The sequence below is a fragment of the Danio aesculapii genome, chromosome 18, assembly GCF_903798145.1.
Source record: "Danio aesculapii chromosome 18, fDanAes4.1, whole genome shotgun sequence".
In the NCBI taxonomy this organism is placed as follows: domain Eukaryota; kingdom Metazoa; phylum Chordata; class Actinopteri; order Cypriniformes; family Danionidae; genus Danio; species Danio aesculapii.
In genome coordinates this window covers 2,529,420-2,542,625 of record NC_079452.1, presented here as the reverse complement: position 1 = coordinate 2,542,625, position 13,206 = coordinate 2,529,420, and the positions used below count along the sequence as shown (strand labels likewise).

At 36.4% G+C, this 13,206-nt stretch overlaps 1 protein-coding gene across 1 annotated transcript; it reads right to left on the bottom strand.

Moving 5' to 3' along the window:
- Positions 1-6,326: 6,326 nt before the first annotated feature.
- On the bottom strand, positions 6,327-9,541 carry LOC130245824 (extracellular calcium-sensing receptor-like). The gene is made up of 6 exons (XM_056478597.1): positions 9,321-9,541; positions 8,839-9,130; positions 7,930-8,742; positions 7,565-7,792; positions 7,337-7,460; positions 6,327-7,240 (listed from the first exon to the last, which is right to left on the bottom strand). Exons 1-6 carry the CDS (start codon positions 9,539-9,541, stop codon positions 6,327-6,329), a joined length of 2,592 nt encoding a protein of 863 aa, XP_056334572.1.
- Between the last annotated feature and the right edge of the window lie 3,665 nt (positions 9,542-13,206).

Sequence of the window (13,206 nt, the reverse complement as noted above, 5' to 3'; positions counted from 1 at the left end):
ACATGACCTAGCCTTCACCCTGACCTAACTGGAGGCAATTTCTTGTAAAATGCAGATTAGAGAGATAAAGTAAAAGCTTGTTTGACCTTTAATGATCAGCATTAACACCTCCTACTGACATAGAAGTGTAAGTTCTCATGCCTAACTACATATTAAACAAACAACAAACAAATGCACACACACACACATATTCACACATACACACTGAGCCACTACTACTATAAGAAAATATCAGCATTTGGTACATACTTTCAGAATCCCCTTTGCTTGAAATGAGCCGATCTAATCCTGTTTATACAAAATAATACTTAGTTGCCAGATATTAAATCTCAGATTGCTCAAATCAGAACATTTAGATAATTTTGGGTTTACCTTAATTCTTCATATTACTTAATTCTTCATATTAAGTATTACATATCTCTTATTGAAATTATTGATTTATTGTTTTTGTACAATTTGTACAATTTCTCTGCAAAAAATATGAAAAAAGTTCTCTGCAGCAAAGTGATCGGGGTAGAAGGGCCTTAGTCAGGGAGGTGATTGATAACCTGTGGTCACTCTGTCTGAGCTCCAGCATTCTTCTGTGGAGAGAGGAGAACCGTACAGGACAACCATCTGTGCAGCAATCCAGCAATCAGGCCTGTATGGTAGAGTGGCCAGACTGAAGCCACTCCCTGCCTGGAATTTGCCAAAAGGCATCTCAAGGACTCTTAGACGATTAGAAACAAAATTCTTTGGTCTGATGAGACTAAAATTGAACTAGAGATCTGAAAATGGATGTACATCTTTGCCTCCCATCCAACCTGATAGAGCTTGAGAGGTACTGCGAAGAGGAATGGGCAAAAATTCCCAAAGACAGGTGTGCTAAGCTTGTGGCAACATATTCAAAAAGTCTTGAGGCTGTAATTGCTGCCAAAGGTGCATCAACAAAGTATTAAGCAAAGGCTGTGAATACTTATGTACATGTGATTTTTTTTAGGCTTTTTATTTTTAATAAATTTGCAAAAAAAAAAAAAAAATCTATTTTTTCACATTGTCATTATGGGCTATTGTGTGTAGAATTTTGAGGAAATAAATTAATTCTTTCCGGATACACTGTAGTCAGATTTGTCCAAATTTTTTTTTTGTATTTGCATAAAGCATCTCAATGCATGTACGAAAATGATCACCAAACACAAACTTATCAAAAACTGAATATAAATGTTCCACTCAATTGATTCAAAGGCTTTCTCACCCGTCTATGTGTAATAGAGTTCACTGAAGGCGGCTTTAAAGAACCCAAGTGCAGTTTATTAACAAAAGTGAACAAACAAAAAATGAACTTAACAATAAACTTGGCATGGTTACAAAACCAAAACATAACTTGAACTAAAAATAAATGCATGGCATGGCAAAACAAGAGGCTCACCAACAGATGATACACAATATACATTCATCAAAGCTGGACCATGGTCCGTTCTTCATACCTCGCTTTACACTTTTATGTGGCAAGAGTGTTTAGCAACTTATTTAGTTTTACAATTAGAGTGCATTTTCTTTATTATAATAGTCATAGTATTATAATAGTAGCCGGTTTCTTAATTGGTGTAAAGAATAACTGGATGTTTAAATTAATTTTGCATCATAAAAGCATTTTGCTATTGATGGTGTCTACAACTTTTGTGAAGCATCAAATCACTATCATATTAACTGTCAAAACATGACTGCATAAATGTATTTCTCCTTTAAAAAAAGTCGCATATTGTGCATGTTTATTATCATACACAAATTGTACTAAAGCAATTGTACACATTTGTATCTAAAACGTTTATACCAATAAATGTTCTCTTTAACCCACCATGTGGGAGTCTTTGCACTTTTTTTCATAAGTTTTATTAATACATTTTTTACTTCATATATATATATATATATATATATATAAGTCATTATATATATATATATATATATAAGTCAAAATATATATATTTATTTATATATATTGTAGGGGATCAACCTATGTTAAAAGATCGATCGATCTATTAGCTCATTTCAGAGAATCGGATCTTGAAGTTTCGAATCACTTGATTCGACTCAATTGAGTCATATTGAATCAGATTAAAAGATTCACACTTTATCTACAATTTTCCAGCAAATAAAAGACCAATCTTGTTCATATTATTTATGTGGCCAACGATAATAACATACCACCATATTGGGTTAACTTTAGCAAGGTTAGGTTAGCATAAACAAAAACACAGTTGATACAAAATGAAAACAAAGATTTATTGAGCTACAATACGATACATGAAACTAACTACATATTAAACAAACAACAAACAAATGCACACACACACACATATTCACACATACACACTGAGCCACTACTACTATAAGAAAATATCAGCATTTGGTACATACTTTCAGAATCCCCTTTGCTTGAAATGAGCCGATCTAATCCTGTTTATACAAAATAAGCCTGCTTCCAAGCAGGTTTGAGTAATCTGGGTTCCACTATTTGTACGTGGATAACTCAGTTAGCTGAATTTGGTTATTGATGATTTGACACCATCTAGGATTGTTTCGTTCTTCAAAACTCATCCAAGAATTATTGTGATAGCAAAAGGTAGCTCAACCCTGCTCGGGAGCAGGCTTATTTAATATAAACAGGATTGGATCGGGTCATTTTAAGCAAAGGTAAGACTAAAAGTGTGCACAGAATGCTGGTATTTTCTTACAGTAGAAACCTATAGGTTATATGCTGTACACTGGAAAAAATAGTAAAATAGTAAAAAAAAAAGTTAACATTTATTAATATGTACTTTTTAGATACAAACGCATACTATTTTATGGTACCAACCCAGCTTTTGTACAATTTTATATGATAATAGACATGGCAAATTTTTGGAGGAAATATTAATATTTTATGCAGTCATGCACACATTTTGACAGCTAATATGTTGGTGATTTGATGCTTTGCAAAAGTTGTAGACACATTCCCAGGTGAAAAAAGTGTACTTGAGGACACAAAAAATGTACTGAAATACAATCAAATACATTGTAAGTACAATCTTATTTCTTTATATTAAATAATTTTTTTTTTTTTTTAATGTATACACTATAAATATACAAAGTAAAAGTATACTTCAAAGTACACTGTGAAAGTGTACTAAATACCACTGATATATTATATATAGGGTTAGGGTTAGTTATATATAAAGTGTACTACTTGAAAAATATGTTATAATTTTTAATAAATCTGTCATTGCTGTGGACGGACAGAGAGTCTATATGCATCCCTGTCAAATAACTGAGAGCATGCTCTAGTAATAGGCTAATGCTACAGTCACACTAGAGTTTAAGCATGTGAAATTCTGTCATAGCGCACTGAGAAGGGGCGGGATTAAACAACATGATTAGACATTAAAAAGATTGATCGATTGCTTCATATTTTAAATTTCACGTTTATGTCACGTTTTGATTTTCTTTTGGTCTCACTGTAGTGAGGGGGCGGGACCGAAAGCCATTGGAAGAAGCCGGAGCTTGAGGGATGATGACACACTGCATACCGACCTCGCGTCCCACAGGGGAGATCTGGACTATAAAGGGAGGAGAGATGAAGGAGGAAGAGGAGAGAGGACCATTTTTTGACAAGTTTGTTTTACTTTTGCTTTCAGTTTGGCAGCAGTCTCTGAGGAGCTGTCATCTGTTTGATTTTTCCTTTAAAGGGCACATAGGTTACCCCTTTTTCATATTTAATATAAGTCTTTTGTGTCCCCAGAATGTGTCTGTAAAGTTTCAGCTCAAAACACCCATCAGATTATTTATTATAGCTGTTTGAAGCGTCTGTATTATAACTGGGAAAAGGTTGTTGCTGTTTTTTTGCACTGGGTCTTTAAGGCTAGTCCTCCCCGCCCACCGTTCTCACGTGCCTGTCAGCAACATGCCTCAATCTCCGCCCTCGGCTGCCTCAGGAAGCAGATCTTATGTAACGTTTGTGAGAAATACTACAGTAAGAACTTCAACAATCAGTATTTGATGCATTTTTTTGTGGAGCTGCAACAATGAGTCACACACAATGTCATTACAAAGTTCACGCACACACACAGCAAGGACACAAACACACACACATAGCGCAGACACACACACACACAAACAGAGAGAGAGACAGCGCATTAAGCTTTCTCGTTTTGCACGCATATGTGACATGATACTGGAAATATACACTGCTGCATGGATATCTGTTATGTTAATGTACAAAATAAACCTGATTTAACGTCCACAAACCAGGATTGAAGCGTCTTCTTTGATAATTGTTCTGACACGCGGCTGTGCTGATGAAGTGAATCTAAAGTAACTCGCTATAATTCATTACACACATGCTCTGTTAAAACATTTTAAACTTGTAAAACTCACTCTTGATCACGTTTGATGATGATTGATGATCCTAGCAAACTGAACAGACGGTTGCTTTGCGCTCGTCCTGTCTTGTTGATATGATTATATACGTCATAAATATATGCAGAATATATGCAGCTGTCAGTCAATATTGGTCGGCGGGGGGACCACATTCCTACGCAAAGTTGCGGTCGATCTGAAAACCGCTCCAATTGGTCAACTGTTTTTATGTTGTTAAATTTGAAAAAAAGGACTGGGTGTGTTTTTATCACCCCGATATGACAGTTTATACACTGTACTTACACACATGTCTGTCCAAACAGCTTTAAAATTAGATTTTTCACCATAGGTGCCCTTTAATAAATAATTTAAATGACATCGGTTCTCTGCCTCCTTCTGGATGATGGCTATCTAAATTTATTACACTCACGCAGCCAAGTGATGTGATTCCGCAGGTCACCAAGTTCACCAAGCTTGAACTTTCCAACACAGCAAACTGCAAAACTTGTCGTACGAGCTTGCTATTGCTCTTGATATTGCTGTTTATCTTGATATAACAAAATAGTAATTCAGCAGTTTTTTTTTTTTAATACTTTTTTTAATCTTACTTTTTTTATTGGTAGTTTCAAAAATAAATTTGTTTAATCAGTCTATTTTCCCCTGGAATTTGTATAACTATATTTCCTAAATATATGTACATGCAGGAAATAGTTTTTTGTAATGTCTGTAGGCATAGGCCTAGTCTCATCAAATATGTCTAGACTAAATTTTAAATCAACATGACTGCTTTTTCTCCATCATACAGACAAAGTTTAAGACACCAAAAACTATTACCACATTTAGTATTATAGAAAAGAACCATCAGGACAGGTATTCAAATATTTATGATGAAGCTACAGTTTGAGATCTAAAATACATCACAGAAATGCACATAATAATAATAAGAACAACAACAATGCACCCATTTCTAAAGAGGATTTTGAATCATTTACTAATTTATGTATCTAAATCAGCTGTCAAGTCAAAATTTAAAGAGACAAATTACTCAAAAACCTGAGGACTCCAAAGATGAACGGATCAAATATTTTTTTCCAAATCAGACTGCATTGAAATACTCCTACATCTTTCACATGATGAAAAAATTACTCAAACCCAACATAACACTTGAAAAGGAAACTAATCTACCTACCTGTGCAGTTTGTGCATGAGTAAATCAACGAATCACTCCCTGAGAGGACTTGTTTCTGAGTCACAGTAAAGATTCATTTCAAATGAACAAACTGTTCAAGAATGACCCATTACCAGCAAATGTGGAAATTCCACTTATTTGTTCAAAAGAGACCTCTTTGCTCAGTAGATGTTCAGACTAATGGCTTGGAAGGGGGTGGCAAACTGCACGTCATCTCTTTTTTTCTGTATTTTAGTATGTGTAAAATGTATATGATTCTTTAAAAAATGATTTAACGTGTCAGAAAACATGGCACATTTTCTGTCACTTTATGCCAGAATACTCTAAAACAGTAGTTTACAGAAAAAACTTCTGAAGAAATTGCTCAAAAGGTGTGCCAAAGTTGTAGTCATACACAAAAAGACTTGAGACTGTAATTGTTTCCACAAGTGCTCAAACAACAATACCTTGTTTTCCCTGCAACCTTTTTTTTTTTTAAATACAAAATAAATAAATTTGTAAATATTAAACAAACCTTTTTCACCTTGTCATTATAGGATATTTTCTTAAGAGTGTTGAGGACGATAAATAATTTAACCCATTTTCAACTAAGGCCATAAAATAAAATGGACAAAACAAGTGAAAGGACATGAATTCTTTAAGGATGCACTGTATTTTTAGAGATTTTATGTCATGAGCATTATTGTTTATTCTCCCATTCAAGTAAAACAAAGACATTTTCAAAGACACATTTGTCTAAGGTTTTTAAAAACAGCAAGTAGATCTATTTATTTTGTGTACTTTTCCCCATAATGGCTTTCTTAGTGTTTCTTTCTGGGTGTAATATAATGATGTAGCACTTTGGGGCAAATATTGCTAGCAGTAAGCCAAAACTAGAAGCTAGTATGGCAAAAATCTCCACAGCCACTGCATACTTCCCTGGAGAGCTCACATATGCTGGAACAAATGCAATCCACACAGCACAGAAAATCAACATGCTAAAAGTGATGAACTTTGCTTCATTAAAATTATCTGGAAGGTTTCTGGCTAGGAAGGCTAACAGGAAGCTTACTGCTGCCAACAGTCCAATGTATCCCAACAGCAGAGAAAATCCAGCCACTGAGCCAATGGCACATTCATAGACTATAATAGATCTGATATACCGGCTATTTTTATAGGGTGTTGGAGAAGCAGTTGACAGCCAGACTGCACATATCAAAACTTGAAGAGCTGTTAGGATCAGGACTGTCCCTCTTTGTTGAGCTGCTCCAAACCATTTCATTGCATTTTTACCCTCGGGCCGTGATGATTTAAAGACGGCTATTACCACCATAGTCTTAACCAGGATACTGGAGACACACAGAACAAAGCTTATGCCAAACACAGCATGTCTTAACTGACATGTCCATAACTGTGGCTGACCAATGAACAGCAGCACACACAGGAAAGAGAGTTTAAGTGACAACAGAAGCAGGAAGCTGAGCTCTGAATTATTTGAACGTACTACAGGAGTTTTGTGGTAATGAGCAAAAATTGTAATCACAAGAGCACAGATTAAAGTGCCAAGCATGGCCGCAGTGATCAGAGAAATGCCCAGAGGATCCTCATACGAGAGAAACTCTACTTCTTTTGGGATGCATCGATCTTTTTGTGGGTTGGACCAGAAATCATTTGGACATGCTATGCACTCAGTGGCATCTGTTGATGAGAAATAAAGAAATGTGTTTTAATAGTTAAATTATCTGTTTGTTTGTTATCGGTGGAAAATTAAAAACAATACTTATTATTTCTCACCTGTTGTATTGGAAATTTCCCCATCTCCACATGGCAAGCAGTCAAAACAGCAGACAGGAAGCCCTTTCCTTGTTGCTCGTCTGGTTCCTGGGGGGCAGCTTTCACTGCACACAGACCGTGGAGGCTGAAAAAGACATTAACTGTTGCTATGTAGGCAAGACATGATTTGACTTTATACTGTTTGAATGATCTGTTTTTACATTAGTCACACTATGTTTTGATAATTACTTTATTTGTCTCAAAGTTCCAGTATATTGCATTCTCATCTAGTGTGAACACCTTCCCTGTTGTCACCCCTTCATCTACAACACCAATTCTTCTGATAGTTACTGACTCCTCAGAGCTCGGCTGCCAGTTCAGCACATCATAGATGGCCAGAGCATCTCCATTTTTGTCAAACGACACATGATCCCCAAAGCCTGTGGTAAATTTCACTCCTTGAAGGTAGTGAACCAGCTGCACAATTTGTAGACAAGACAGTTGTTATATTTTTATCTGACATTTTAAGTAACATAGATTGGTTTATTTTTACTTTTGCACATTATTCTCCTAAATGAATGGGATATAAATGCACTTTTATATTTGAGTCATACCTGCCAAGGTTTTAGATTTGATATGTCAACACATCTGTTCTCACTGAATGGTCCTCTTCCCTCCTCACAATGCATTAGGTCATGTAGTGCGTATGCTAGAGCATAAACTGCCTTATAGACATTATAAGAAGCTCTCAACTCAGATACGTCAGTGTATGGTGTATATTTGCTTCTCAAATCCTCTTGTCCTGAGCACATTTTTGCTCTCAGTCCTCCCCCAGTGTCAAATTTGCATTCAAACATGTTCTCCCAGAAAATCCTGACCATACTGTTTTGTGAGAAATTGTCAGTACGAAGACGTAACAGAAAGTTGTCAAGTCCTTCAATCTCTCCCCGTCGGATGGCTATACCCAGTGTACCCCCCAAAACATACCTAAGTCTTGGAGTAAGAAGCACAGGTGAGGTGGACCAAGCCTCACTAGCAATCCATTGCCTGCCTGTAATATTTTTCAACAGCATTTCATCAACCACAGGCAGCAAATAGCTTGAAGTGGAAAACACAACCACTACTTTTGCTGTAGAGATTTGAATGACTCTGACTATGTGTTGTACTGCCATCTGGTTGTTATCATTGGGCAGTATCTCAGAAAAGGCCACACAGCCTCCAAACTGCTGCACATCTTGGTGGAAGGACAGCGCAGCATTGATGCCATAATCATCGTCACTGTAGAGGAGACCAACCCAGGTCCATTCAAAATGCCTCAAAATTTGAACCATAGCTCGCACCTGAAAGGCATCACTGGGGATTGTTCTGAAGAAAGAGGGGTACTTTTTCCTGTTACTCAAACAGGAACAGGTGGCATAATAGCTAATCTAATTAGGAAAAATTGAGGAGCAAGACAGAGAGATGAGCATACACACAAAAACACACTGTGTATCTGTGCGTGTGTGTGCTTGTATATATCTTACCATAGGCATTCGAAAAAGCCCCAGAACACTGGAAATTGCAATAGAATGTGTAGATCCTGGATCACCTATGACTCCAATAACTGGTGGTGGGCCTCTGCAGTTGCGGTCAGAGATGGTCTCCTCTGTCCCACTTATAAGTGCTGTAGCTGCCCGAAATGCCACTCCAAGCCTTAAACAGTTGTCATACATCTGATAACCAAGTGTGATGTTAGGCAGCAGGTTGGGATTGTTATTAATCTCATGGATGGCAAAAACCATTGTTATTGCCTGCTGGAAGCTTGTCATATAGAAGCTGGAGAAGACAATCAATGTTTGATTATTAACTTCAACATTACTAACAATATATTTAACAATAAAGAAAACTATTGAATAGTGGTTCACATTATTTGAGTTTAAAACAATAAAATAACATATATTATTAAAACAAGTTAAAAAAAAACTATATATATATATATATATATATATATATGGTCCAGACTCACTTTTCACATTGTGGTAGTTTTGGCTCTGTTCTGAAGCTTAGCCCTGGGAATGTTTTAAGGTATTGAATCTCAAATAAACCACCAATTAAAAAGTCTCCATTCTGGTACATCCCGTTTAATGTAAAGTGTCCTTGTAGTTGACAGGTTCCTGAACTGGCCATCAAAGCCACAGATATATAGCTACAAGACATAAAAAAATAAATGTGCAGAATCACCCACATCCCTCTTATCTGTTTGTCACTTCATTGAGATCACTGATTTATATAGCCTTTTTTTTTCTTCTTGAAAGGCGGTACCACTCCAGAAATAAGGATATTGTGTTTTTCATTCAGTCACTTTAACATATAACGTAATACAATAAAAAATAAAAAAAGTTTTATTACTATTTAAAATTGTATTATTATGTTTTAAAATTATCACTAATAAATTATTAGATTGTTTTGTAGTTTCTGGAAATAAGAGATACGAGTTTTAATGACAGAGAGATCATAAATGTATAGACTCAAAGGTAATAATTGCATAAACGATTACAAAATACCACCCCAAATTCATATTCTTAATCAGAATCAGAATCAGAATCGGTTTTATTGCCAAGTGTGCTTCACACACACAAGGAATAAAATGTGATTTATAAGTTAAATCAATCAATATGTACATGCACAAGTCATAAATACAGCATTGTAAATTGTTTTTCAGTTTACACATATTTGTAGCTTATAATAACGTCTTGAAAAATATAATTTTTTTTATTAAGTTAATATTTGTCCCTTTTCTGAATGATTTACACATACTGAATGTTGAAACTGCATTTAAATACAGAATTTGTGTAAATGGCTGTTTGAAAAAGAAATCAAGCAAAAAAACAACTTTTGGTTTTGGAAATGAACTCAGGTTAGTTAAGTGTTTTTATTACATAAATGAAGCATATTCCATTAGTTTTGTGAGAAGAACATTAAGGACATTTCCCACAGAACATATAATCAAACTAATTACCCATAAATACATTAAATACATTTGTGTCTGAGATATATATATAAATATATAAATATATATATATATATATATATATATATATATATATATATATATATATATATATATATATATATATATATATATATAAAGCCACAAGCTGCAGTTGGGGTCCAAGCACATTTTAAGCAATTACTATTGAAAAGATATCAAATTTACATCAAAATTTAAATATCCACATCAAGTCGGTGTCAATAGCGTTCTAGTTAGTGCACCGGCACATTGGTGCTCATGATAACTCAAGTTTGGTTCCTGGCCCGAGGCCTTTTGCCAGTCCATCCCCTCTTTTTGCTCCGCTGACACTTATATACTAATATATATATATATATACTAATATATATTAGACTCAGATGTAGAGGACACACACACATATATATATATATATATATATATATATATATATATATATATATATATATATATATATATATATATATATATATATATATATATATATACACACACACACACACATGCACACACACTCACCTGCCACTTTATTAGGTACACAACTGCTCGTTAACGCAAATTTCTAATCAGCCTATCACATGGCGGCAACTCTATGCACATTTAGGCATGTAGACATGATCAAGGTGATCTGCTGCAGTTCAAACTGAGTATCAGAATGGGTAAGAAAGGTAATTTAAGTGACTTTAAACGTGGCATGGTTGTTGGGGCCAGGCACGCTGGTCTGAGTATTTCAGAAACTGCTGATCTACTGGGACAACCATCAATGCACAACCATATCTAGGATTTACAGAGAATGGTACAAAAAAGAGAAAATTTTCAGTGAGCGGCAGTTCTGTGGGCACAAATGCTTTGTTGATGGCAGAGGTCTGTGGAGAATGGCCAGATCGAGCTGATAGAACGGCAATAGTTACTCAAATAACCCCTCCTTACAACCAAGGTATGCAGAAAAGAATCTGAACACACAACACGTTGAACCTTGAGGTGCATGGGCTACAGCAGCAGAAGACCACACCGAGTGCCACTCCTGTCAGCTCCTGTCAGCACAGTTTCACCAAAATTGGATAATAGCATATTGGAAAAACATTGCCTGGTCTGATGAGTCTTGATTTCTGCTGCGACATTTGGATGGTAGGGTCAGAATTTGGCATCAACAACATAAAAAGCATGCATTCATCCTGACTCATATCAACGGTTCAGGCTGGTGGTGGTGGTATACTGGTGTGGGGGATATTTTCTTGGCACACATTGGGCCCATTAGTACCAATTGAGCATCGTGTCAACACCACAGCCTACCTGAGTATTGTTGCTGACTATGTCCTTTACTTTATGACCACAGTGCACGCATCTTATGATGGCTACTTCCAGCAGGATAACATGCCATGTCATGAAGCATTCAATCATCCCAGACTGGTTTCTTGAACATGACAATGAATTCACTGTATTCAAATGGTCTCCACAGTCACAAGATCTCAATCCAATAGAGCACCTTTAGGATGTGGCAGAACGGGAGAGATTCATATTATGGATGTGCAGCTAACAAATCTGCAGTAACTGCGTGATACAATCATTTAAATATTGACTAAAATCTCAGAAATATTTGTAGTACATTGTTGAATAAACCAAGGAAGCAGTTCTGAAGGCAAAAGAAGGTCCAACTAGTAAGGTGTACCTAATAAAGTGGCCAGTGTGTGTATATGTGTATATATATATATGTGTATATATATATGTGTGTGTGTGTGCGTGTGTGTGTGTGTGTGTGTTTACCAGTTTGAACAAATGGCCATATATTCTGACAGCCAATGTATAAGCAGCGGCTCATATGAAAATGAAAGTGGGGAAAGGGAGCATCTAAAGTTATAAATTATCAGACACCTGAGTCTAGAAGTAGATGCTGAAGGCCCCCACCAGCCTATGTCTATGAGTTCATAACGCTCCAGTTACTAAAGTAACCCTAGTTCCCCGAGGGAGGGAACGGAAATGCTGTGTGGAAACTTCCACTATGGGGATTTCTTTAGAATCCTATCATCTGAAAGAGTTTATAAACGGGCCAATGTAATGCCAATGAGTTGACAGCGTCAGCATACTTACAAACAATTTGGAATATAAGCGCAGCACATGCCAAGCTGAGGCATCCCTTTCTAGCTGAAGAGCCTTTCACGCTCAACAGCTAAGTGGCTAACATTGTGTCGAAGGAACATAGCATTTCCATCCAACAACCACCCCCTACCCCCTCGGGGAACGAGGGTTACTTTGGTAACCGGAGCGTCACCCTTTGAGAGGGGAACTTCAATGCTATGTGGAAAATTTCACTATAGGGAAATCCATGGGACGCCACAATGATTGAACCTTACCTTGACCCCGATGAGAGATTAAGCCAAGCCAAAAGCCTGAGCGCACCTGCGTCACCAGAGGCACGGTCTTCCAACGTGTTCCCTGGCTCTTACTTATCCCACTTCTACAGAAATTTTATAGATTTAGATATATTTTTCAGGAGTTGTAATGCATCTAGGTAAATTGTAGTAATTTTAATACGACAGTACATTGGGAATGCGTGCAATGCTGATAGGGAGGATGTTGCAGAGGCCCCCTGCTGCCCAAGTGGGGAGATCTGGTAGCGAGAAGTAGGCTTGGATGGTAATATGGTACACCACGCGATCTAAAAATAGCAACAGTGTCAGTTTCAATATCATTATACCATCATAAAAAGCAATGCACTTAAATAGGAGACAAGTATTAAATATTATTTATTTAATGATTAAAAATGCGTATGCTTGATTGTCATCACGGGACAGTGTGGAGGAGAGAGAGAGGTGAGGTAAGATGACAAGTCGCGCACCAAGTGACCTGGTCTCGGAAAAAGACCACAACCTCTGCAGTTTGGCAG

Coding starts and splice junctions, on each gene's coding strand:
- LOC130245824 (XM_056478597.1), bottom strand. CDS start 9,541: ATGTGGGTGATTCTGCACATTTATTTTTTTATGTCTTGTAGCTATATA. Junction 9,131..9,320: donor AAACTACCACAATGTGAAAA/GTGAGTCTGGAC, acceptor TGTCTTCTCCAG/CTTCTATATGACAAGCTTCC. Junction 7,241..7,336: donor GGAAATTTCCAATACAACAG/GTGAGAAATAAT, acceptor TCTCATCAACAG/ATGCCACTGAGTGCATAGCA.